General features: G+C 39.4%; 1 protein-coding gene across 1 annotated transcript in view; it reads left to right on the top strand.

Annotated features, from left to right (window-relative positions):
- Fmn2 (formin 2) overlaps positions 1-26,693 on the top strand; it is a 297,720-nt gene that overhangs the window by 140,764 nt on the left and 130,263 nt on the right. The window contains exon 8 of the mRNA XM_021231917.2: positions 919-980. Within this exon, the coding sequence (XP_021087576.2) occupies positions 919-980 (62 nt within the window). The remainder of the gene's footprint in view (positions 1-918; positions 981-26,693) is intronic.

The raw sequence follows: 26,693 nt of genomic DNA, 5'->3' as shown, positions 1-26,693 counted from the left end.
CAGATCATTCAAGGAACACATTCCTGTGTAATGATGATCTATTCAATCTGTGATGGACTTAATATAAACACCAAACAAAACCTTCACCAGATGTTTTGGGTAAGCTGGCATGCATGAATAGTTATTGGCATTAAACTAGGACACGGTGTTTTAAGGAATGATCTACCTACCTTTTTAGTATGCAGAAAAAAATTAAATCTATTTAGTTGAACAGTGAAAGATAGATCCATTTATACTTTTTCTCTAACATTTGAGCAATCCTCATGGAATGTAGTATTTGTATTGTTTTAGTTAGGGTTACTATTGCTGTGGTAAAACACCATGACCAAAAAGTAAATTGGGGAGGAAGGGGTTTCTTTGGCTTATAATTGCATACCATGGCCCATCAGTGAAAAAATTAGGGACAGGAACTCAAGCAGGGCTGGAACCTGAAGATCAGAGCTGATGCAAAGACCATGGACAGATGATGCTTACTGGTTCTCTGACAATGGCTTTGCTCCACCTGCTTTCTTATAGAACCCAGGACCATCAGCCCAGGGATAGGCCCCACCAACAATGGGCTGGGGCCTCCTGAATCAATTTCTAATTACAAAATGTCCTTGAGGCTTCCCAACAGCCTGATCTTATGGATGCATTTTCTCAACTACTGATCGTTCTATCCACCAAACTCTAAATTGTGTCAGGTTGACATGAAATTAGCCAGCACATAGAACAAGTGAAATCTTTTAAAATTTGACACCTGAGCCATTGAAATTCCTAGGAAATGGTCTTTCAAGTGTGACAATTGCATACACTGAAGTTAAAGTTCATGTCCACTCTAACTGTTGGTCATGAACATTTTGCCTGACATGGCTAAATGTCATTTCACAGCTGTCTTGTAGTAATTTATATTCTTTTTTTGCCTTTTTTTTTCTACAGCTGTTGTGAACTTGGACAATTCTGTGGTTGACCTGGAGACCCTTCAAGCTCTCTATGAGAATGTGAGTAGAAGTAGTCCTTTCGTGTGATCTGCTCAGTACATGTGTACGGTTCACACGTGAGCTGGCTGTTTTAATGTCTTCCGAGGAAACTCAATCTGCATGCTGTAGGGTTTTATGTGTTCTTAATACTTTCTAAGAACATACTAGACAAATGTGTGGTCTCAAGGTTTTTAGGACTGACTCAAAAGATGCTGCTTTTAAAGTTATTCATGTTTCCTCTTCTGAAATAATAGCAGTGCTTGTGTGGACACTGACTTCAGTCAAGCATTGCTCTTTGCACTAAAAAGACTTGGAATGCTTTCTCAGCTTCCAGCCTTTCAAAGTAAACTAATTTCACAGTATGTTACTATTTGATACAGGACAGATCTGTGCCTAGTGTCTTTTACAAAATGTTCTGTAAAACTTTATAATTTTTATCTTCTATTAGGAACATAATTTATATATATTCATGACATCCAAAGTAGTATCATAGTTGATCAATGAGAAATAAGTTGAATTAATATACCCATCAAGTCAAATACTTGACTATTGTGGGAAGGACATGGGAAATTTAATCTATTAGCAATTTTGTAACACAAGAGTATTTATCTGCAGTGGTTTCAAAGAAAAAAGCCCCCATATTAGGATATTTGGCCTTGATGGAGGAAGTGTGCTGTAGAGTGTATTTTTCTTTGCTAGTCACCTGGGCCCTGCCACATTACCTGAACCACCAAATAACACACAGGACACTATATTAATTATGAAGCTGTTGGCCGTTTGCTTGGTTTCTTACTGGCTAGCTCTGACTTAAGTATTTAACGCATAGTTGTTAATCTGGGTATTTTTCTTACCGGAGAAAAGGGTCCGGACCTCTTACTCCTCTGCGCCTACATGGTGTCTCACTGTGTCTCTCTTTCCCAGAATCCTCCTCGACTCCTTGTCCTACTTATCTTGCTTCCCTATTGGCCAACAGTGCTTTATTCAACAACCAGTAAGAGACAGATTTACAGAATGGCATCTCCCATCAGTGTGTAGGATGTAGGATGTGGGATTCGAGATCTTCTAAGCTCAAGATATGCCCACTGTCACATTTCACTTACTGTTGCTTATGGATCAAGATGTAAAACTCTTAGTTTGTTCTCTAACACTATGTCTGCCTGCATGCCACCATGTCCCATCATGATGATAATAGACTAAATCTCTGAAAATGTAAACCACCCAACTAAATATTTTCCTTTATAAGAGTTGCTGTGGTCATGTTGTCTCTTCACAACAATAGAAACCCTGATCAAGACATTTCTACACTTTGAAATGCTTATTTACTGAAATAATGGCTAAACTGGGCAAAGAAATCAGTATCCATGTAGAGGAGGATCAGAAACCTCCAACCAAGTCCAAATCAAAGAGAAGTCCACAATACAAAGAAATCCAAACTAAAAGCAATGCCATGGGAAGAAATCTTAGAGTGGTAATAGATTAGAAACATACCACCGGGCTTGTGACATGGTTCAACCCATCCATAAGATGGGCTGATTTCTAATTTATCAGTTTATATTCTAGAATTTTTACTTTCCTCATAAGTTAAAGTTTTAAAATCATATTTTTCAAAATGATCACTTTTGCTTTAAATTTAGTAATTTATGTTTAAGCAAAAAAAAAAAAGACAAATGGACACTTTAAAAAGATAACCGTAAGTGCGAATCATAACCTAGATGAAAGCAGAAACAGAGATGAACTACTGGAGTCCAGTTGTAGAGAGGGAGGAGTGATGAGCAAAGGGGTCAAGACCATGCTTGGGGAAATCCACAGAAGCAACAACCCTGAGCAAGTCAGAGCTCGCTGACTTCAGACTGAGAGCTGGGTAGCTTGCATAAGACTGAACTAGGCCCTCTGAACGTGGATGTCAGTTGGGAGGCTTAGGCAGTCTTTGGAGCAACTGGCAGTGGAACAGTATTTACTCCTAGTGCATGAACAGGCTTTTGGAGCCCATTCCCTATGTAGGGATACTCTCTAAGCCTAGATACAGGGTGGAGGGCCTCAGACCTGCCCCCAAATGATGTGACAGACTTTAATGATCCCCTATGGGAGACCTTACTCTCTCCTCTCTGGATGGAGGATGGGTGGGGGATGGTGGGAGGGGAGAACTGGAGAGAGAGGGAACTGGGGTTGGTATTAAAATAAGATTGATTTAATTTAAATTTTAAAAATTAGGACAAGTTAACCCAATGGTTTAGATACTTTTAAAAGATAACCTAATAGTCTATCAAGACATTTCTAATGGTTCATAGTGAGACCCTTGTCTTCATAATAGGGAAAGAAAAAAATGTTAGGAGCTGGAACATATAAAAATGTTTACATTTTTGAGACATCTCCAGAGAGAATTTGGTAGACAATATAGAGACAGTTCAAAAAGAAATAAACGTGTCTATCTAATAAACATTTGAAAAAGCTTATATTCTTAATAGTCAACAGGCAAAATAAAATAAGACATCAATGAGATAAGTTTTCTTAAGCCTCTAATCATAAACTATGATGATTTTTCAAAACTAAGAAAACAACTATAAAGTCAAATATACATATATATATATATATATATATTTTATGGTATTGCCCCCATGAAAACAATTTGGCACAGTCTAACAAAACTGAAGATACACTGAACATGCAATCCAGGAATTCTACCCTTCATGCTATAGTCTCAGCAGACTTCCAACCACCAAACACATTTATAGGTTCCGCACATGGATCTACTCATATGTGTCTGCTATCTGAATGCAAATTGACCTAGACCAGAAGAATTAAGAGAATTTTAAAATAAAGTTTCAAGCCATTAAACTTTAGAACAATTTGTTTCACATGAGAAAGGCCACCCCCTTCATGCTTCCCTTTGCTGTATGTGAGTCTAAATATAAATACAGTGAACATAAAACCAAGATCATATTATCATTATGCAACTAATGTGGAATAATATTTTCCATATGAAGCAATGTGTTTGTACTTGTTACTTTTTCTATGACTTGAGAAAACCAGAAAAACAAGTAGAAAGAAGAAAATATTTTCCTTGCCATTCCTGGAAAGTAGCTGAGGCTTTTGTGTACTGTATAGCTGTGCTCTCCCCCTTCACATGGTCTCTGGGGAACGTGATATTTCATGGTCACAAAGAGAATTTGCTTTGCTCTAGTCATTGAAGAAGGGCTGGTTATGGGAGTTCACATGACTGAGGTGCTCATATTTGTAATGTCTTTATTTCTTCATGGGTTTGATGCCTGCCACTCTTGTCTGTCTCCTCCTATACTGTTTCCCTTGAACTGAACAGTTTTAAAGGGGAGTTTCCCACTAGTGAATGACCGCCACTTTTAGCTGACAATATCTTAACTTCTTTTTCACTGTAGTTGCACAGCTTTGCTGTGTGTAAGATTCTCGACTGATGATTTAGTAATCCTGATCTTTTAAATGGATCGGCCACTACTTCCTAAGCTCTCAGTTATATGATGTGAAATGTGCTGATAATCTTACCAAGGGTCCTTGTGTGTTATGTGGTGCTTCTCTTTCCCACTGGATAGGTTCTCTGTGCCAAAGTTTGATTAAAATGTGTGGTGATACTTTGTGCTTTAACAAAAAAAGCTTGTCTGAAGATCAGAATGTGGAGCTAAGTCATTAGTTACCCATAGAGGACAGGCAGTGGTGGCACATACCTTTAATCCCAGCACTTGGGAGGCAGAGGCAGGCAGATCTCTGTTGACTTCAAGGCTATCCTGGGCTACACAAGGTTGATTCAGTCTGAAAGAGAAATAGATTAAAGGTAGCTCACCTTTAATCACAGTGCTTGGGGGGGTCACATGCCTTTAATTCCAGCACTAGGGAGGTGAAGACAGGAGAGATGTAGCTAGGTGGAGAGAGGATATAAGGCAGGAGAAGACAGGAGCTCAGATCATTCAGTCTGAGGATTCCTAGAGCTAGGACCACCCCTTTAGATCTGAGGATTCAGTAGAGGTAAGAACTAGGGACTTGCTGCTCTGCTTCTCTGATCTTTCAGCATTAATCACTATGTCAGACTCCAGGTTTTTATTATTAAGACCTATTAGAATTCATGCTACAATGATGTGTCTTGGTGAGGGTCTCTTTTGTTTTAACTTTTCATGATAGGCAGTCACATGAAAGCTTGGGGAATCTTGATAATCAACTTGCTTGGACTTAGGATTAACATGGCAAGAATTTCTGGTGCATATTTGGGGGAGTTTCTCTATTGGATTGCTTGAGGTGGGATGACTTACTCTAGATATGAGAAGTGCCACTCCATGGCCTAGGATCATGAATGTCATATAAAGGAGAAAATGAGCTGAGCACCAACATTCATCACCTTCTGCTCCCTGACTGTGGGCACAATGTGTGAACCACCTCAAGTTTCTACTGCTATGACTTTCCCACTGTGACTAACTGTATACTAAACCGAAGTAAACATTTCCTTCCTTTTGTCCCTACTACAAGTAAATAACAAATACATGTGGTAATTTAAGATAGAGTACAATTTCTCAGGTTTTATAAATTTGTGTATGCATGTTGGAAGAAAAGGGATTGAGGAAAAGTAGAACTATATTGAGTTTTCAGGATACTGAACAGGCCTATTGGCAGAGAAAAGCGTAGACATGGCATTGGGTTTTTAAAGAAGTTTGTTAGGTATGAGGGTGTCACTTTAAAAGGGGGAGAGAAAGGAAAAAGTCTCCCCATTGCTTAAAATGACTTTCAAAGTGATCTGGAGATTTGGAACAATGTCCAGTGTGTCCCCGAAGACATCCCAGCATCATCCTGTCCCTAGTAGCTTTCTCTCCTGTGATAGAGTAAGGGGATGTCAGACAAGTATGGTACCTAGTTTGTTTACATGGGAGGAGAGAGTAGGTAGTCAGCCCAAAGTAATTGTCTCTTTGCAGATATCATTATTACTATTCTAATCTTATGTGGGGTTGAACTTATTGGATGTTCACATTCTAAGTGTTTATCAAATTTGGGAAAGCTTCAGCCATTTGTTTTTCAGTTTTCTCTCTGCTCCTTTCTTCCTGGTTCAAGCTCTGAGTGTTCTTTGTGTCCCACAGTTTCATTAGGCTCCCTTCCATTTTCTTAATATTTTTTTTTCTGTTTCTCAGCCCTGTTACCTTCTGTTGCCCAAGTTTGTTGCTCTTTCTCCTGCCTACTCAAATCTATGTGTCTTTAAATAACCCTAGTGGAACATTCCTCTCTGTTATTATACCTTTCAGCACCAGAATTCCATTTTCATTCCTTTTTTCAGATTTTCTTCTCTCTTTATTGATGCTGTCATTTTGGCTGCCCATTATTTTTCTGGATATTTTCCATATCTTTTTTTGAGATGTTTAAAAATTCTCTTCATGCACACTATCTAAAGACATCTGTCTTTGAATAGCCTATGCTTCCTGTTTCTTGAAAATGTGTGATTATTCTTATTTATAATCTGATAATGTGGTAATGGAGTCACACCCTGGGATCCACTTCTTTGTTGTTGCTGTTGCTGACGTCGATGAGGACGAGTTGTCCTCGGTTTAGTAATCAGATTGTGCTGTGAATTTAAGCTTGTCTCTGAGCTCGCTGTTTTATTCTGGGTGTGTATGATCACTTTCTAACTCTAGCCCCGTGCCTGCACTTGCTTGCTCTTGCTTTTACAAGCTAGCTCCCAAAAGATAAGAAGAAGAAACAGGGGGTATGGAAAGAAACTGTTTCCCTTTACAACACTTGGAATATATTTCAGCCAGTCAGGGAGGTGATTCTACAAACGAGGTGTGTAAAGGGAAGCTTTTCCTTGCTAGCCGCTTTGGTTTATCCCCCGCCAGCCGCCTGGGCTCTGCCGCATTGTAGTCCCCAAATAACACACAAGACGCTGTATTAATTATGAAGCTGTTGGCCTTGCTTGTTTCTTACTGGCTAGCTCTGACTTAAGTATTTACCCCATAATTGTTAAACTATGTATTTCTCTTACCGGAGACGTTCCGGGCTTCCTACCCCATGGCGGTTACATCTTGAATTCCTGTGTTTCTCCTTCCCAGAATCCTCCTGGACTTCTAGTCCCACCTATCTAGATTCCTATTGGCTCAACAGTACTTTATTGACAAATAACAGGCAAATAACAGGACTTCCCCAACATCTCCTCTTTTCTGTTTAAACAAAAGAAAGGTCTTAACTTTAACATAGTCAAATTATATACAACAGAATAGCTATCATGCAAGAACACAGTTACAACATTTTGTCTATCAACATTTAACAAGATTTAAAGAAAATATCATCTATCTCATTCTTGTGAGTCCAAAGTCCTATATGTAGTTTATCTTTTATCATAACTAAGGAAAACTATAATTATAACTATCTGTCTTCAACTCCATCAAAGACCACAGAAGGATAATATATAAACACTAGGATTGACAGAGATATCTTATTGTCTGGACAGTCACCCGAAGTTCCTCTGTAACGTTGGGACATCCATCTTCAGCCCATAGGCCACAATGTATCTGAAACACTTCTCAGCAAAGCAGGAAATTTCAAACTGTCCATCTGCATTGGCAGTCTGTCAGTCATTTTTCTGTGTCCTGCAAAAAGTCTGGTAGACTCTTCCATGAATCAGGAAACCTGTAAGACTGAGTTCAGCAGTCACGTTCCTGTGGGTCCTGCATGTCCAGATTATACAACAACAGTCAAACAGTCTAGGTAAGAGCAGTTTCTTGCCCAAATGGCTAATCTTGCCATGTTGAAAGCAAACTCCATAACGAGTTTCTTCGATGCCCATCTCAGACGTAATTGGTGCTGCCAAGAGCAGACATTTCTCATTGTCAAGAAAAACCCTAAACCATTTTAAATGCCATTTTCTGTTTGAAGACTGTTTATTTATCTCAAATATATTTTTGTATATCTAGAAAACCTAACTTACCTAACTATAAATTTTATTATCATTAACTATCTATAGTCTGTATTCAATTATGCTTTATGTTTTAAAAGATCAGTATAAGCACAATACTTAATCAAGAGGAGAAATATACACATCACAAACTTGACCTTGAATTTGTATCAATAAATGAAAAACCATACCCATACCATAATTCCCCTTTTTACCATTAAAAAAGAGATCGGCTGTTATCATTAGCCAATAATAAACAACCCCATTTAAATGAAAATAAAGATTTATAAACAAGATGGGAATTAGGACGTCACTCATTCCAAACTGCTTCATGCTGGAAGGGGGCGCTGTTCATACCATGGGGATCATGACAAAACTCAGAAACCTGTACAAGTCCATATTTTCGGGGTCTGTAAGACTGCATCATCTTAGCTGTTTCAGTTGTTGGAACACCTGGTCCACTGCTTCCGAGGGTCTTGGTTGATCAAACCACAGAAGCCTGGAAGGAATCCTCAGCTTTTCATTTTCTGTAGAAATATAAGCAAAATCTCCTTTCCCAAATAACATATCATTATACTTAAATTTTGAAGTCAAGGCATTTTCAAAAGATAGAAGTTGGATTAATTTAGCAGCATTTATAATCAAGTGTACTTTAGCAGAAGTTCCTTCCTGAGCAATCAAAAAACTGAAAAACACAATAGCGTACAGTATCCAGACTCTCTGTGTATTTTCCATCTTTATGTGGCTTATTTACTTATCTATTATTACTTTATTTCTTTCACTTTTATTTCTTTTTCTCTGAGACAGGGTTTCTCTTTGGAAATCCGCCTGCCTCTGCCTCTGGAGTAAATCCTACCGGCGTGTGCCACAACAGCCGGCTTCTCTACTTATTTAACACTTTGCCATTTCATTTTGTCTCTCAATCTTACGTATATTTTTAAACACACTGTAAACCTTTAGAGGTTTTGTTCATCCAAGTCTGACTTTAATGTAAATCTTTGTTTTTCTGGCCACGTGTCTTATCTGTTAAAACTGCGGCTGTTTAAACTGCCGTTTCCAAGATGGCGGGCATAAGCGTGACTCCAGCTGCCGTCTTGGAGATGTGGTCACTGCCACTTCCAGCTGTACGTACAACTTTTCAATTGTTAGCAGAGTCTCTTAAAAGAACCTTGCTGGTTTTTTTTTTTTTTCTTTTTATGCCGAGTCAGGAAGACTCCCATAAGCGAGCCACGTGAATCTCGGCTTGTTGCTAGCAGAACAGAGCCCATCTGAGAAAATGCTGCTACGAAAAATCTGTGCTTCTCTCCCTTCTTCTGTTTCTAAAATTCCTTTAAAGCTTTGTTATTTTGTGTGGAAATTCAATCCTGCTTCTGACAACCATTATGTAAAGGGCTAAGCAAGGGAAGAACAAATTTTGAAGGGGGTCCTTCAAGGCCAGTGAGCAGATCTCACCGGATGTTGTTGTAGCCCATTAGTTTGTCTGGCCCACTACTACTAGGTAATCAGGAAACAGACTTTTTGTGTGGTAGGTAGGTAGACTCATGGCATTCTTGTAACAGTCAGCATTGCTGTAGTTGTTAAGATGCCTGGAGTTTAGAGTGTGTTTACAAAGTTCAGAAAACAAACCTCAGGGGCCAGATGGGCCATTGCAAATGATCAGAGAGTCCCTGTACTATGTGTGTCCCTGGGGTAGTGTCAGGGTGACAGTCAGTTATCCTCTGATGCCGCTGCTATTGCTTGGTGCTGCAACAAGAGAGAGAAAAGGGCCAACAGGGCTGCTTTGGATGGGAAGATGAACCTTTTTCTGATGGAGCTCCTCTAGTGCCTTCTACTGGCTAAACCTAATTCCCTGTAAAAAAGGCAATGCTGAGCGCTCCCCTGCTCTTTTTATCTTGCGTTAGTTTCCAGAAAGTAAATGGAGAGGCAAGGAGCAGTAAGGGGCATAGGTAACAAAAAAGACCCAGGTTTATAGAAATACAGTCTTACCTGGCATGTAAGTCATATGTTATTTGTGACTCCATGTGATGTCTTATTTCTATGAAGGGTGTCTGGTGGACTGCACCATGCATATACTTAGACTGGTGTAGATTCTCTTTGGAAATCTTTTAAACTTTATTGTGTTGACTTATTTATAATAATTTAAAGAAAGCTACTTGAGTCTCTCTTTTTTTAAAAAATATGATCTCTGAATAGGTTTAATTTTGCCTTATAAATAAGAACATTTGAGGGGACATGCAAGCTTATCTAGAAAAAATGTTTTAATTCTATTTTTTACAAATGTACGAGAGGTAATCTTTCATGGCATTCCACTACTTACCCTTGGGGACAAAATATACAGTTAATGCGAATGCCTTCTCATAAATACACTTTCTTTTTGCCAGATGCTTAAATGCCAATGGACTGTTTTAAAGTAGTTGTATTTGATCTCTCTGAAACAGATGGAAGTATTTGTTATACAAACCTTATTTACAATGTAATCTTTTTTTTCTCTCCCTCTCTCTCTCTGATTGCATATGCTTGGCAGTGAGCTTTCTCTTCTAGATGTGAATGAATTTTGGGCAGTCTCCAAATCTAAACACACCCTAATTTCAAAAACCACAATCCTAAGGGCCCGATTCCTGTTTATTGAGGAATTAAGACTTCATGAAAACCACATAGTTACTGTATGCAGTCCACCGTAGTGAGGCTTTAAAAACAAAAGTCTTTATAGTTTATTTAGGGTTATTGACTATCATTAAGTTCATAGAGTCAAGTCTCTGCTGTATATACTTAAATGTATATTTTGCTTCTGATTCTTAAAATATACTTCTATTGTGACATGGTAAGTTTATGGGGTGAGTGGATAGGGGCTCTGGAGTGGGGAAGGGGACAGTTATTGAAGTGAATTCCTCACTTTTCTTAAGTGTATTGGACGATTAACACTACATCTTAAATGCATCTGACATATCCATGCACAACTGGGAGTTGATTTTTTTTAACTTTATTTTATTTCATGTCAAAAAATGAACAAAAGAATCCTAGGTTGTTTGTAAAGAGACTATTAAAATGAAGCTAAACCTTGGAAGCCAATCCTATTAGAAGTTCAAATGAAGAAAAATGTGAGTAAAGATAGGAAGGAAAAAAATCTGACACCCCTGTTTAATTAACCAGCTCTAATCCAATTTAAAGGCGGGGGAAAGGCAGGTAGGGCAGAAAGAATGAGAAGTCTAAGTTTACACTTCTCAGGATTGAATTTCACAGGCATACTTTATAGTTTTAGTAATCTTCACTTAGGGTGGTACTTGACATACCAGCACACTTTAATCTGGGAGAAGGCTGTAGTGTGTCACATGATACAGCATCCTGAAAAGCGTATACCGTGTTGCATTAGTGAAAATGAATTGGATTAACCATCTGTGTTCCTCGAGCTTCCTAGAGAAATTTAATTGACTCATGTTTTAAGCAACATTTAGCCATCAGGTTCTTCAAACAAGTGTGTATTGCCTTTCACACTGTAACTATTTTAATGCTACTCGACTCTTGTATTTCACTGTTCCGTTGGATTGGCTCATGGCATCCCTGTAAAGCATGTTCACTTTTATTTGCAAATATGTTAAGGTGAATTTAAGAATTAAAAACAAAAAGCTGTCGACTTTGAATCACTCACAGATTGATTACATAGGCTTAAAAAAAACCCACAGCCTCCAGATCATAAAATCAATATGCTTACTTTTGAAAGACCAACTGTGTGGCATGAATTCCTAGAAAATGAGTTAAGCTGATTAACATTGCTGCAGCAGTAACTGGAGAATAGTGTTGGTTGCTCATACCTGCTTTTCCCCCTTTTTCCCTGTTAGGTTGGAGTTGGGTAGTTGGCTTCCCAAAGGCCACTTTACTGTGAGCTCTGATCACCCTTCACAGTCACTGTTCACTCGGACAGTCAATTGCTAATTCCTATTTGCAGATATGTGTCACGCAGTTCTCTTGCAAGGTTTCTAGTGGAGGAGCTGGCTGGTTTGAGTTTGGCTGTGTTGGTATGTTTGTTTTTAGTTCTGTATAGTTCTGGCTACTTTACCAGCTATCAGCTCTCCACCCTGCAGCCACCTGGCTGCGCTCAGTTCCTCCAGGTGGCTTAAACTCTCATACCACAACAGCAGTGATCAGAGCTCTTCCTGACATTGTCCTCCCGACAAAAGGCCAGCGGACCTTTTTTTCCCCTCCCATCCTGCTTTCCCAGTGACTCCTAGTGCCAGGTGTCTTATGGGCTTACATCATGGTGTTTCCCCTTACTACTCGGTGCCTGCTGTTACCCACTTGTCCAGTCTGTGTACTGTGCGTATATTCTCTTGATCACCCCCCTCCTCAACTTCTCTAACCTCATGACATTTTTTCTCCCTTAGTATTATCTGTCCTTGACATGCAGTAAGTGCAGCAAAACCATTTGCCAAGTGGAGACCCGAGAGCATTCACGGTATGTGTTTAACATACCAGCCTGAACAGATTCCTTTGGATATTATTTGCTTTTGAATACCAGGCTTTGGAGCACAGGAAGTGGCACAGTCAGGAAGTACTTCTTACAGAAGCTTTAGAACTTGAGTGTGCATCGGTAGCACCCATATCAAAAGCTGGTCTTAGCAGTGCATGCCCATAACCCCTGCCTTGTGGAGGAAGAAACAAGGTGATCTCGGGAACTCACTGGCCAGCCAGCCAGCCAGTCAACATTAGCAAGCTATAGGCTCAGTGAGAAACTCTGTCTCAAAATGTAAGGTGGAGAATAATCAGGGAAGACCTTCAGTGTCAACCTCTTGCCTCCACATGGGTGTACACACTTACACACGAACAGTGGCATGTGTACACACATACACTGTATATACAAATAAGCTTTCTTTAATCATAATTTGAATAATACTGTGACACCGATCACATGGTGCACAGGACTAATTTGAGAGTTTTTAATTAACTTTTAGTTTTATTATTTGAAGTATCAGATATATATATATCATATATTAATTATATCCAAGCCAGATCTACCCTTCCATTCCCCAACACACACCTTACTTTTGCTCTCCTCACTTTCCTTTCCCTCCTTCCCTCTCTCTCCTCTCCCTCCCTCCCTCCCTCCCTCCCTCCCTCCCTCCTCTCTCTCTTTCCCTCTCTCTCTCTCCCTCCCTCCCTCCTTCCCTCCCCCTTCTCATTCTCTAAGTCCAATGATTAGTACCTTCATAACAATGGATGTGGTTCATCCATCAGAGTACAAGCAACCTACCCACACCCCTGAAGAAAAATGATTCCAACAGCCCTTGGCAGCCATGAATTGCCAATAGCCCCCTGTCTAGGAATGGGGACTCATGAGTTGCACCTACCCATGCTGGACAGTTAAGTGGCTTGATCTCCTGGAGTTTTTCTGCAGGTAACCTTGCCTTCTGTGGGATCATGAGTGCAATAGCCATGCCATGTCCCAGAGGATCTCATTTCATAGCACACTTTACCACTCTCTGGTTCTTTCCACTCCTTCTTCCAAGATATTTCCTGAGCTTTGGGTAGGGAGGGATTCATATAAATGTTCAATTGAGGACTGAACATATAAATAATCTCTTACTCCTAGTACTTTGGCCATTTATAAGTCTGTACATTGGCTACTGCCCACTGCAAAAGAATGTTAATGGCAGCATTAACTCATGGGGTGAATTCTTGACACATCTGCTCTGAGTTGAAAGGTATCTTTTTAGATCCCTTTGACTCTAGCAGGACCCAAGTGGGAATGGGGCTGCTGGGAATCATTGGTCTCTGTAGCCTCTATGCCTTGCATGATTCCTGTTGATGAGGAAGGGGAATTCATTTCCTAGGACCCCTGCATCTTGCCCTGGTCTGTCCCGGAGAGTCCTAGCACTGTCTAGAACATGTGAGGGGCAGTGCTTACCTCCAGCATCCTGTGCTGATTCCTTGGAGCTTGCAAGGGCTCAGATTCTCCATTCTGTTGCCCGCTTTATTGCTCCTATCTGTCTTAATGACTTCTCTTCCAGACACAGTCTATTGCAGAGCTATCTCTGTCTTCCTTTTCAGAGTTCCAGGTCAGATTTCCAAGCCAACACCTTACCTAAAACTTGAGGGTTACTTTGTATTTTAGAAAGCAGTTTGTAGCTTCGTTGTCAGTGTTCCAGAAAGCAGAGTCTAAGAGCATGGTGCACAATCTGTTATCCTAAGGGGAGTGCACTTAACTCCTAGATTCTTGCCTCATACTTCTCTTTCTTTTCCTTGTTTTGTTTTCTGAGACAGGAACTCCTTTGTATCCCTTGGTGTCCTATAGCTTGGTATGTAGACCAGGCTGGTCTCAAACTCCCAGAAATCTGTCTGCCTCTGCCTAGGCCTGTACCATCATATGTGCCTTCTTATACTTTTCACCAGTGTTTACCTTACTACAGTTGAACATCAGCATCTTCTTTGTATGTCAAGAAGGCCAATTTAAAAAGTATTTCTTGCCCCTGCCCCTTTACTCCATTATATCCACTCACTCAATCTCTGTGTTTGAGGCCACCCTGGTCTACAGGGTGATTTCCAGGACATCCAAGGCTACACACAAAGAAACCTGTCTTGAAAAGTAAAAACCAAAGCCCAAATTAAAAAGACCCTAGAGAAATTAGTCTAAAAATTAAAGTTGGTTACCTCATTGCCCACCTTGATAATGGCTTTTGAGATGAATATTATTACTTGCCTTTTCTTTGCTGGAGGCACCACTATGTGAGCTTTGCAGTGATACTGGGTATATATCATTTACATCCAGGTGTCAGTTTTCAATTTCACAAATCCAGTACAGAGCTTGCTTTTGCAACAATACTCACCTAATCTTTAAAGAAATGTACCAACAGTACATTCTATGTACATGCAAATGGGAATCTTTGGATATCTACAGATAGTACAAACTAGAAATTAATCCCTAATGTTACATGATTCATTTACTAATGTAAATGCTTAGATATGATTGAACCAGACTTTTAGGACCTCTAGAAAAAGAGGGTATAGATCATAATGGCTGTGGTGGTTGGAGGAGGGGAAACATGACATCTAACTACAGCTGTGAGCCTAGACATCATTTGACTAGAAAGAGGAGGGGGAGTCTGTCTGTACTCTGCCTGGGCCTAAGTCACATTCTCCTGAAAAAATAATAGTCTAGATGCTGACCCCTTTTTCTTCCAGACTGACCAAAATTGAGAGATAATTGATGTTGCCACTATTTAAAGAGAGGAAAAATGGGAGAAGAAAAAAAAAGAATCATCACTGTGATCATCTTCATTCCTTAGAGAAGTAGACAGAGATGTAGTTCTCAATAAATATGTCTGCAGTCCTTTAGTGCTGCCTTAATCCTAGCTTTGATCCTTGCTTCTATTTCTTCTTGTGTTTGAGTTCTAAATGTAAACCTTGTTCAATAACATGGAATACTTGTTTGTGTCTCTTTTTATTACACAGTCCTTTGGTCCCTTCATGACATTGCCCCCCTCACTGTGAGCATGAATTTTACATCTTCGCATGTGCTGGTGAATTGTTTATACATTCTTGTCTCTCTACCAGCGATTGTTTTCATATAAGTTCTATTTCTCCGCGATCGTCTTCTTGCTTCTTGCTTTGACAGCATTAACAAACTTTTTAGCTCAGTAGGACTCAGAAAGTGTCTCTTACACATACACACTCAACCATTCAGTACTCTGAGGAGGACAGACTCTCTGACACACACACTAAACATTTCCCAGTGATTTTCCATGACGACAGGCAAGCATTAGTGAAATGGTGCAGTTGGCTAGCAGATATAATAAATTTTTTTCAACCTGGTGCCATAAATGTCTTCTAGACCACCCTTACATTCTTTTATTCTGCTGATGTTAAATGAATGTACTTAAGACTAGGAACATAGTGGTTTATGTAGAAAACTTCCAGGTTTGGCTTAAGTATAGTTACATAAAGAGAGCGTTTTGTTTTATTCCCCTTCCTTCTTTCCTTCCTTCCTTCCTTCCTTCCTTCCTTCCTTCCTTCCTTCCTTCCTTCCTTCCTTCTTTTCTTCCTATCTCCCTCTCTCCATCCCTTCCTCCCCTCCTTCTTTTCTCTCTTTTTTTCTTTTTTGTAATGTTAGCAGAATATGGGGGGAGGAGTACTGGCAGTGGAATCCAGGTCTCTACACAAGCTAGGAAAATGTTCTTTCTCAGAATTATATCCTCTGATGGTTATTTTAAATACCTGCTATGAACCTTGCTTATCACAGAAACTAGATCCTGAGTTGAAATTATATTACGCATGAACAGAAAAAACAGTGAATGGCTTTGACGTCTGATGCTTGATACGGTCATCAACTTTCCTTGCTTATTGCTCATGATTACAACAGCTGAAATTTAATTGGGCAATAAATTTATTAAAGGAGTAAATAATTAGCTCTCTTAATCAGATGTAGAACTCCTAGTATGTTTTCCTTCACTGGACTTACTTAGGAAGTTGAATGGTTCCAGATGGCATCTCATGTATATTTGTTTCTGAATTATTTTGTGTTCTGTCATGTTTATACATTGAGTTAAATGTTCAAAATTTGGAGGTTCCCCCAAGTACTCTATCCATTGGATATGTAGCCTTTAGTTTCTGTACTACATTATAGCCACTTTCGAAATCACGTCAGCCCCTGAAATTCCAAAATTATTAAGTGGTTTTGTGTATTCCAAGAACAAGATCTAAAAGCAGTAATGTAAGGGTTTTTGACTGGTTACTTTTCTATTGTTTTGATAAAATACCTGACAAAAATTGCTGAGTTTATTTGAGTTTGAAGGCACAGTCCATCATGGTTGGGAAGCCTGTGAGGCAGCCAGTCACATTATAGCCACAGCCAGGAAGCCAAAATGCATGCTGGTAGTCCACTCCCTTTCTCCCTTTCTCCCTTTCTCCCTTTCTCCCTTTCTCCTTTTCTCCCTTTTGTTCAGTCCTCAACCCCAGCCCAATGAATTCCACCACCCACATTCAGGATGAGTCCTCCCCTCTCAGTTAAACACCCAGGAGACTTCTTCCCAATAGGTAGCAGTAGAGGTTTGTTTCCAGGGTAATTCTAAACTCTGTCAAATTTACAACCAAGATTAATCATTACAATCATGAAAATATCCTAAAAGATTTTAAGGTTAGAAGTGTAGGCTGGCAAGAGGACTTAGTAGATAAGCCTACTGCCCCCAAGCTTGACAACCTGAGTTTGATTCCTGGAACCCATGTGGTGGAAAGATAGCACTGACTCCTACAAGTTGTTCTTTGACTTCTACTCAACTCAAACACAAAAATAAATTGGAAAAAGAGAACAATGAAAAATATGTAAGTCTATATGTATTTTAGATTTAAATTAGGGGAGTGCCAGCATACAATCCCACTGCCACAGAGTCTGGGAAACAGAACCTTCATCCAGTGACTGATGGAAGCAGAGGCAGACACCCACAGACAAACACTGAACTGAACCCCTGGAATCCAGTGACAGAAAGGGAAGACTGATGAGCAAAGGAGTTAAGACTGGGCTGGTTTAACCCCCAGAAACAGTTGACCTTAATGAGCCAGAACTCTTGGACCCCAGATTGGAGGCCAGCATGGGACTGATCCAGACCCCCTGAATGTGGGTGTCAGTGAGGAGTCCTAGGCAATCTATGGGGCCATGGTTAGTAGATCAGTATTTATCTCTGGCATATTAATGGACTTTGGGTGCCCATTCCACAATGAGGGATGCTCTCTCAGCCTGGACTCTTGGGGAAGGGCCTAGGCCCTGCCTTGAATGAAATGAGACTCTGGAGATCCCCATGGAGGCCCTCACCCTTCCTTGGGGTGTTGGGGGCCTGGTGGTGGAAGCAGGGAAGAGGGGAGGCAGAGGGAGCTGGTAGTGACATGTGAAGCAAGCTTGTTTCTAATTTAAATAAAAAAAAAACAAGATGTAAGTCAGGAAACAGTAGTATACTCACCACATTCAGTCTCTTGAATATCCAATGTACAAGAGGATAATTTAAGTGCTTCTTCAATAATGTATGTGCATATTTTTTGTTTCAAAGTGCTGAGAGGAAAAAAGCTATTTAAAGGGTATTTTATCAATAACATCATTTGCATATATATTTTTAATATTCATAAAATGAGAGATAACATCAAATCTCATATTTCACATGACCAGCATGAATCTTCACCAGCTCCCCTGCATATATACTATAATTTTCAGCTTAGTGCTTTTATGGAACTCCTGAATGTGTGTATATGAAGGCAGTAGGAATGATCCTCTGTCAAGGTGACTGACTTTCCTGAATCATCCATGTGGGCAAAGAGACACATGTAAGTGAGCAGCTCTCAAGAGAAGCTCCTCCAATAACCAAGACCAAAATGATGATAAGCAGTGTGTTGTCTCGTGAAGCAGAGACACAAACGAAGGAGAAATATAGACATGTTACTGAATGCTTTTACAGTCAGCTGAAGTTTATTCTAAACCAAACTGCGTATTTCAAACTCCAGATAAGTTTTGTCTCACACAGCTGCAAAGGGCCTGGCATTGCTTCTCTATTTCTGATTGCAAGAGAAGATAGCATCAAATAATTCTTGAATTGATTCTTGCCAGGTTAAAAAAAATGAGTCTTCTGTATACTCTATGATGAAATACTACATTGCCTCTGGTCTCTTTATTGTGATTTTTTTAAAAAAAAAGCTTTTTAAAGGTATATGTTCACAGAGTTTTGAAAAGAACTGGGACCCATCCAAACAGCAAGTTCTTGGTATGTTTACTGGAATTGTCTGAATGTATCATAACCTCCCAAATTTATCTGAAATCTTGTGTTGTAGTTGCTCTTGTCTGGGCCCAGTCATGCTCGTGTCTAATTAAACCCATTAAGAAGAGCCTTCTTTGTGAAGTGGTGAAGAGATCTATGGCTGATTTTCACCTGTCTTGATATTGCCAGGCCATCATGCAGACAGGGCCACACTGGCCTTCTAGTTAATGTGGCTTTTGCAGGCTGTATCTCTGGAGTTGTTGAAACACTGTGCAATGAAAGCCTTCCTGTGTTGGAGCTGAGTTTACTGTGGATGTCTAGACCATGTGATCATTAGTACAAAATATATCCTATAATTTTTTGGACTTTTGACTTCATTAGAAATGTGAGTTCTTGAGTATTTTGATACTTATATAAAATTATTGGGAAAGATCGGCATGATTTTTCACCAATTATGCAATGATTCTCAATAAGGTATACATGTATCTATGGTTGTATTCCCTCACTTTCCCCAAACACCAGTCAGTCTCCCATTTTGAATGCACCTGGTGGTGATAGAAGTGTTTGCACTTGGGTCTCCTGGGCTCTGAGGATTGTTCTGAATCACAGAGCCAGGTTGTGATGTCCAAGGAGACCTGTATCTCCGGGGACCATAGGCTATCTTTCCCACTGTGCTTGAAAAGAAAAGGTGGACAAGTGTGGTAGGGGGGAGGGCTGAGTGAGGGCTACTGGTGGTAGAAGTAAGTGTGAGGTTTAGATCAGAAAGAAGAAAGTGTTAGTGCTATACTGGAAGACGTGGCCTAGAGGAAAGGGCTTGTTAAAAAGGGCGGGGGGAGCACACTTGAGGAGAATTACAGGAGGGGCATGATTGTTGATGCTGAGTGGAGAGAATAATTAGTTTGAAGGGCCATTTTTACAGAATATCTCATTTCCCTGAGAAAGGCATACTTCCTCCAGACATCATCCAGTATAAAATCAGATTATTGCCCACGATCATTATTACAGATGTGTTGGTGTACATTACTCTACAGCCTAACACCTGTGTTACTGCCCCCTACTTTTCAACTCCTGATAATTATATTTTCTATTCCAGAAAGAAATGGTTAAATTGAAAGCAGAATAAGACATTAAAAATAAATTAGGTGCAGATGATATGATATGATATGATAGTTTACATAAGTGATCCAAAAAAAAAAAAAACCTCTACCGGGGAACTCCTGCAGCTGATAGATACTTTCAGCAAAGTGGCAGGATACAAGATCAACTCAAGAAGATCAGTAGCCCCACTATATGCAGACCATAAAAAGGTTGAGAAAGAAATCAGAGAAACATCACCTTTAGAATTGCCACAAAAAAATATAAAATACCTTGGAGTAATGCTAACCAAACAAGTGAAAGACCTGTATCACAAGAACTTTGAGTCTTTAAAGAAAGAAATTAAAGAAGCCATCAGAAAATGGAAAGATCTCCCATGCTCTTGAATAGGTAGGATCAATGTAGTAAAAATGGCAATCCTGCCAAAAGCAATCTACAGATTCACTACCATCCCCATTAAAATCCCAGCACAATTCTTCACAGACCTTGAAAGAATAATACTCAACTGTGTATGGAAAAACAAAAGACACAGGATAGCTAAAACAACTTTTTCAACAAAGCAACATCTGGAGGCATCACCATCCCTGACTTCAAGCTCTATTATAGAGCTGTAGTCCTGAAAACAGCTTGTTATTGGCACAAAAATAGACAGGTAGACCAAAGGAATTGAATCGAACACCCTGATATTAACCCATACATGTATGAACATTTGATCTTCGACAAAGAAGCTAAAAATATACAATGGACAAAAGAAAGCATCTTCAACAAATGGTCCTGGCATAATTGGATGCTGGCATGTAGAAGAATGCAGATAGTTCCATGTCTATCACCTTGCACAAAACTTAAGTCCAAGTGTATCAAAGACCTCAACATAAATCCAGACACACTGAACCTCTTAGAAGAGAAAGTGGGTGGTACCCTTGAATGAATTGGTACAGGAGACTGCTTCTTGAACATAACACCAGTAGCACAGACACTGAAGTCAACAATTAATACATAGGACCTCCTGAAACTGAGAAGCTTCTGTAAGGCAAAGGACACAGTCAATAAGACAAAAAGGCAGCCCACATAATGGGAAAAGATATTCACTAACCCTACATCTGACAGAGGGTTGATCTCCAAAATTTACAAAGAACTCAAGAAGCAAGTCTCCAAAACACCAAAGGATCTAATTAAAAAGTGGGCTACACAACTAAATAAAGAATTCTCAATAGAAGAGTCTAAAATGGCTGAGAGGCACTTGAGAAAGTGTGCAACATCCCTCTCCGTCAGGGAAATGCACATCAAAACAACTCTGAGATACCATCCTACTCCTGTCAGAATGACTAAAATCAAAAACACCAATGACAGTTTATGTTGGAGATGATGTGGAGAAAGGGGAACACTCCTCCACGGCTGGTAGAAGTGCCAATTTGTACAGCCACTTTGGAAATCTGTTTGGAGATTCCTCAGAAAAATGGGAATCAATCTACCACAAGAGTCAGCAATTCCACTCTTAGGCATATATCCAAAAGATGCACATTCATACAACAAGGACGTCTGTTCCACTATGTTCATAGTGGCATTATTTGTAGGAGCCGGAACTTTGAAGCTACCTAGATGCCCCTCAACTGAAGAGTAGACAGAGAAAATGTGGTACATTTACACAATGATTGCTATTCAGCAGAAAAAAAACAATGGAATCCTAAAATTTGCAGGCAAATGGATGGCGCTAGAAGAAACCATCCTGAGTGTGGTAACCCAGTCACAAAAAGAGAAACATGGTATGTACTCACTCATATATGGATTTTAGACATAGATCATGGGAGTGCCAGCCTAGAACCTTCAATCAATGACTAATGGAAACAGAGGAAGACACCCACAGCTAAACACTGAGCTGAACTCAAGGAACCCAGTGACAGAGAGGGAGGACTGATGAGCAAAGGGTTTAAGACTGGTCTGGTTTAACCCCCAGAAACAGCTGACCTGAACAAGGGGTAGCTCTTGAATCCCAGACTGATGGCTGGAAATTTAGCACGGGACTGATCAAGATCCCCTGAATGTGGGTGTCAGTGAGGAGGCTTAGGCATCTATGGGGCTTTGGGTAGCATTTATCCTTGGCATACAAATGGACTTTGGGTGCCCATCCCATAATGAGAGATGCACTCTCACCCTGGACTATTGGGGGAGGTTCTAGGCCCTGTCCTGGATGAAATGATAGACTATGGACACCCCCACGGAGGGCCTCACCCTCCCTGGGTAAGGAGGGTGTATGGGGGGGGGTTGGTGGGAGGACATGGGAGGAAGGGAGGGAAAGGAAGAGGGACCTGGGATTGACATGTGAAGCCACCTTGTTTCTAATTTTAATTTAAGTTAAAAAATAATAAATTAGGAAACTTGAGAGCAATACAATTTAGTCTTACCCCAGATACTTATTAAATACCAGCTTTTTTTGGCATATGTACTGAGCTATCAATACATTGATGAGCATCAAGCAATTATTTTCCTACTATAAATCTGATTTCCTATTGCAGACCGCAGACTTTGAATAAGTGTATTTCTCCAGGGAGGATTTATTAAGTGGGGGTCACTCTATGGTGGGGATTCAGAAAGGCCTCCCCAAACTATAAAGATTGAATCTGAACCAAGCATGTGTAGATGTAGAGAGAGAGAAGTGTAGGCAACCTTTTGTGTATGGGGTAACAGCATTGATGGCATAAGAACCCAATCTATTTGAGGAACAAGGAGGAAGCTATTAAGAATGGAATATAGAAAAAAAAAAAGAATGGAATATACGTAGCAAGATGTAAGTAAGGAGATGACCGTATTGGCTTTGAAAGAATGCTGAGGTCTACCCTATGTAGGAATGATGAATAATCATCAAAGACTTTTTAATAGGGCATGCATTATCTTATTTGCATCGCTGACAATCAAATACCTTTGAGTGTGAGAGAGCCAGAGATGGTTGCACGAGTATGGAGAAGGCAAGATATTGAAGCATCAAGTTGAGAGATCATGGTAGTTAGGACCAGGATTATGGTAATAGAGGTAGGTGCATGTGAGACTCAGTGCTTTATTGGGTATAGAAGTAAGGTTCAGAGGCATCTAGATGACCTCCCAGATCTCTGGGTAGGACCATTGTTTCAGGTATTCAATAAAGGTCATTGAAGACTTGGGAACAAGATAATATGAGTTTGATTTTAGAGATGTTGATAAAGTTAAGAAAGTGTTGCCTACATGGAACAATAATATTGGTTAAAATTGGAAATACAGACTAAAGATTCATGTCCTGTCATTGTTAGGAATAATTCATAAAGGAGAAGCATAGTACCAGAGATTGAGAAATTCAGAGAAGGTGTGGTGTTAAATTCATGAGAAAGATATAAATCAGTACAATATTGTCCAGAATATTTAGAAATAACAGATGTTGGTCTTTGAGGAAGGGGGCAAAATTTAATATAGAAATTTCATGAAATTGGAAAGAATCTGAACAAACAAATTTGGAGAGGCTTTTGCCAGACCTTGTATTTCTTTTGTATATCCCTTAGACTACTTATATCTTTGGGATACTAATTGATACTGGGTACTTATCCTCTTTCCTCATACATGCATGTCTATTTTGCACTGTATTTAACAGATATGAATAAGGAAATTAAATTAAACAAACATAACTGTTAAGATTATTTATATTTAGCATCATGAGTTTTCAAAATCAGTACTGCATATATACTCCAAGGGACCTCAGGAGTTTAAATCTGTGCCCTCTGGAACACCATTTGACATACTTCGAACACTTTGAAAAGTGTGTGTGTGTGTGTGTGTGTGTGTGTGTGTGTGTGTGTGTGTGTGAGAGAGAGAGAGAGAGAGAGAATTTCCATTGTCTAGTGCAATGCCTGGTAAATAATATACCTTTAGATAAATAAATCCTCCAAATTCCTCTTTTTCTTCCAAAACCCAGCATCTGTGGTTACCACAAACTTGTGGGCCACAGAAAGAAGCACATTGAATTGCCAACAAAACCCAAACCATCCAGTTTGGGTTGTGGTACAGATTTCAGTCATAGTTTGAGATAATTTGTATGATTGAAGATAAGGGTAAAAATTTGAGAAGTCAGTAGGTATAAAAACACCAGGCATTTATTTGATTCTTCATATTTTCCAAGAAGAAATCCAGGATGATGGGCCAGGAACAATTAGACATAATTAAAAAGAGCACAACCTGGCTTATTAGAGTAACATTGTGGAACACATCTAGTACATTGTAGACTGCATTCTTGTACTTTCACACTAATTTCTATATGATACATGAAAAAGCTCTCAATGGTGTTGCACTAAGTGAGGACGTCGATGACTTAATTCACACAGACTTTGGCTGGGTATAGTCCTCTTTTTGTACGTACTTATTTGTGTGCTGACACTCGACAGAACTGATTCCATTTCAGGCATGCACAGGTATCTATTTTAGAGATTTGACCTCTTAAGGGCCTTCACAATACTACTAGGATAGTTGCCATTATTTGCCTATCTTGCCTTCAGCGTTTCTTTCTCATCCTCTCATTCTCGTGTTTCCTGCCTTCTCTCTCCCTGTGCTGGTTAGATTTATGTCAACTTGATACAAGCTAAAGTCATGTACGAGGAGGAAACCTACTTTGAGAAAATGCCTCCATAAGGTCAGCTTACATAGTATTTTCTTAATTTGCAACTGGTGGGGAAGGGCAAAGCCCACTGTGGGTGGTGCCATCCCTTGAGCCAGGTTCTGTAAGAAAGCAGGCTGAGCAAGCCATGATGAGCAAGCCAGTAAGCAGAAGTCCTCCATGAGCTCTGTATCAGCTCCTGCCTCCAGTTCCTGCTCTGTTTGAGTTCCTGTCCTGACTTCCTTTGGTGGTGAACTGTGATATGGAAATATAAGCCAAATCTACCCTTTATTCCCCAACTTGATTTTTGGTCATAGTTTTTATCATAGGAATAGAAACTCTGGAGTTACTCTCCGAGTCAGAAAGCTACCTTCTGCCTTTTATTGGTTGTTTGTTTCCCCCATTTAATTCTTGCCTAAATTCCTATTCTTTGTTCTTTTTTCCAAGTTACACTTTGATAAATATATACCACAAACCATGTTAGTTAGTGGGATGTAAAGATACATAATACAAGATGTTTTTCTCAGAAAGCTTAAGTTTCAATCTAAAAAGTTATGTGTGTGTTGTGTCATCATCATTATCATCACCATCATCACTATCATCATCTAGATACCACGGTAAGCACAGGAATGAAACGAAGGAAACAAAGCAAACAGGAGCTCTCATTTGTTGTCATCTTGGGGGAAAGTTCATTAAAATGAGAACAATGAGGTTGGGGCATGCTTCCCAAGATGATACTTTGGTGAAACCAAGTGTACTAACCCAAGTTCATAATGCATATCCCAGGGAAAAGCTCTGGGTCAAATTCCATAACAATAAGATGGTATTTAACATTTCAACAGGGGCAGATGTGTCCAATTTCCTGATATTGTGACAATACAGTGTAATCTACAACATTCCCATTCAAGAACCACACAATTGGGTGGCCAAAAGATTGCAAATCCTTTAGGTTTGTGATTCTTGTAGCTAAAAGATCTCTCTCAAGAATAGTGCAGAAGAGCTCTCCAGTTTTGAAGACATTTACACTCCAATGGACCTTACAGTGGTGTATCTGTGTCAGGCAAGCTTTTCCCAGATGTGAGTGACTAATGGTATTGATGGTGTTGCCTGTTGAAGTTCAGCAGCAGAGACTCAACAATATATATTTTGAAATCCTTTTTATTTTATTATTTTTTGCCTAACTGACTGGTGCTACAGTTTGGATAGAGTTTGGTTGTCCCTTACAAAGGGCTAAATGTGCAGAGGTAGGGCCTAGTGGAAGGTTCTTATGTCATGGAGAGAGTTGGAGTTACAATCAGTTATAAACTGCCTAGTGTGGGTACTAGGAGTTGAACTTTGGTACTCTGCAAGAGCAATTCCCACTCTCAGCCACTGAGCCATCTCTTTAGCTCCAGATAATTGGTTTTTCATCCACCCTCTAAATATCTTTTATAAGTTCCTCATAAGCCAGGGAAGTGTGGAAGTTGCATACAACCTGAAATTCCGAAAGGAGTTTAACTTCTATATAAACCTATGACAGAATTCACCTTTCCTGATACATCACATCCCAAAGAAAAAAGTATCAAATTCTCTGTTTTCTTCCCTCTTTGACCACCTGTCATCAGCTGAAGATGCTTCTTTTTGAGGTTAGATATTATGTCTATCAACTGAAAACATTTGTTTCTGAAAAAGCAAGTTAAATGACATAGAGCGGTTCACTATCAGGGATGCTGCCTGCACATTCTCTGGGGATATCTTTACTCAGTCTTACACATCCTTTCTAACAAACTACAGTATTGAAGGGATTTTAAGTTTTAAGGACTTCCTTTCTAACTAAAAACATGACCATATATATGACTCTGGGATGCATGTAGACAATGCAGTCGGGGTTCATTGGATACATCTTTGTGATATGTAAAACTATGTCTGAGTACAAATAAAACTGATACCAATGTTTTCTAAGGAGAAATAAGTATATGATTCACGGAATCTGTAAACCCTTTACTTGTATTAAAAATGAAGATGATTCTTTCCCATTAAGAAAAAAATAACAAAATTTGTAACTTACAATTATTAGGAATAGAAGAAGACAAAAGCAAAATATGGCTGGAGCTATTTTTGTATCAAAAAGTCATGTTCAACAAAAGCATGAAAATCTTTTATTTTTGTTCCATGTTTTAATAGTTTAATTGCACTTTTCTTTTCTCCAAGTACAACAAAAGCAATACACAGTCATTGCAATAGTTAGATATTTTTAAGGATATTTAGCATCAAATTACTTCCAAATTTAACTTGTTTGAAATCTGAATGAGCACTATTATGTTAAAACAAAATTATGGCTTTCTAGAAAGTAATATAAATAGACAAATTAATGAAAATATTATTTTATGCTTTAATTAATAAATATCTTTCAGATCACTAATAGC

The sequence above is a fragment of the Mesocricetus auratus genome, unplaced genomic scaffold (assembly GCF_017639785.1).
Source record: "Mesocricetus auratus isolate SY011 unplaced genomic scaffold, BCM_Maur_2.0 Super-Scaffold_100676, whole genome shotgun sequence".
Classification (NCBI taxonomy): domain Eukaryota; kingdom Metazoa; phylum Chordata; class Mammalia; order Rodentia; family Cricetidae; genus Mesocricetus; species Mesocricetus auratus.
Note: the sequence above shows the minus strand (reverse complement) of the source record. Positions and strands in the feature narration are given on the sequence as shown.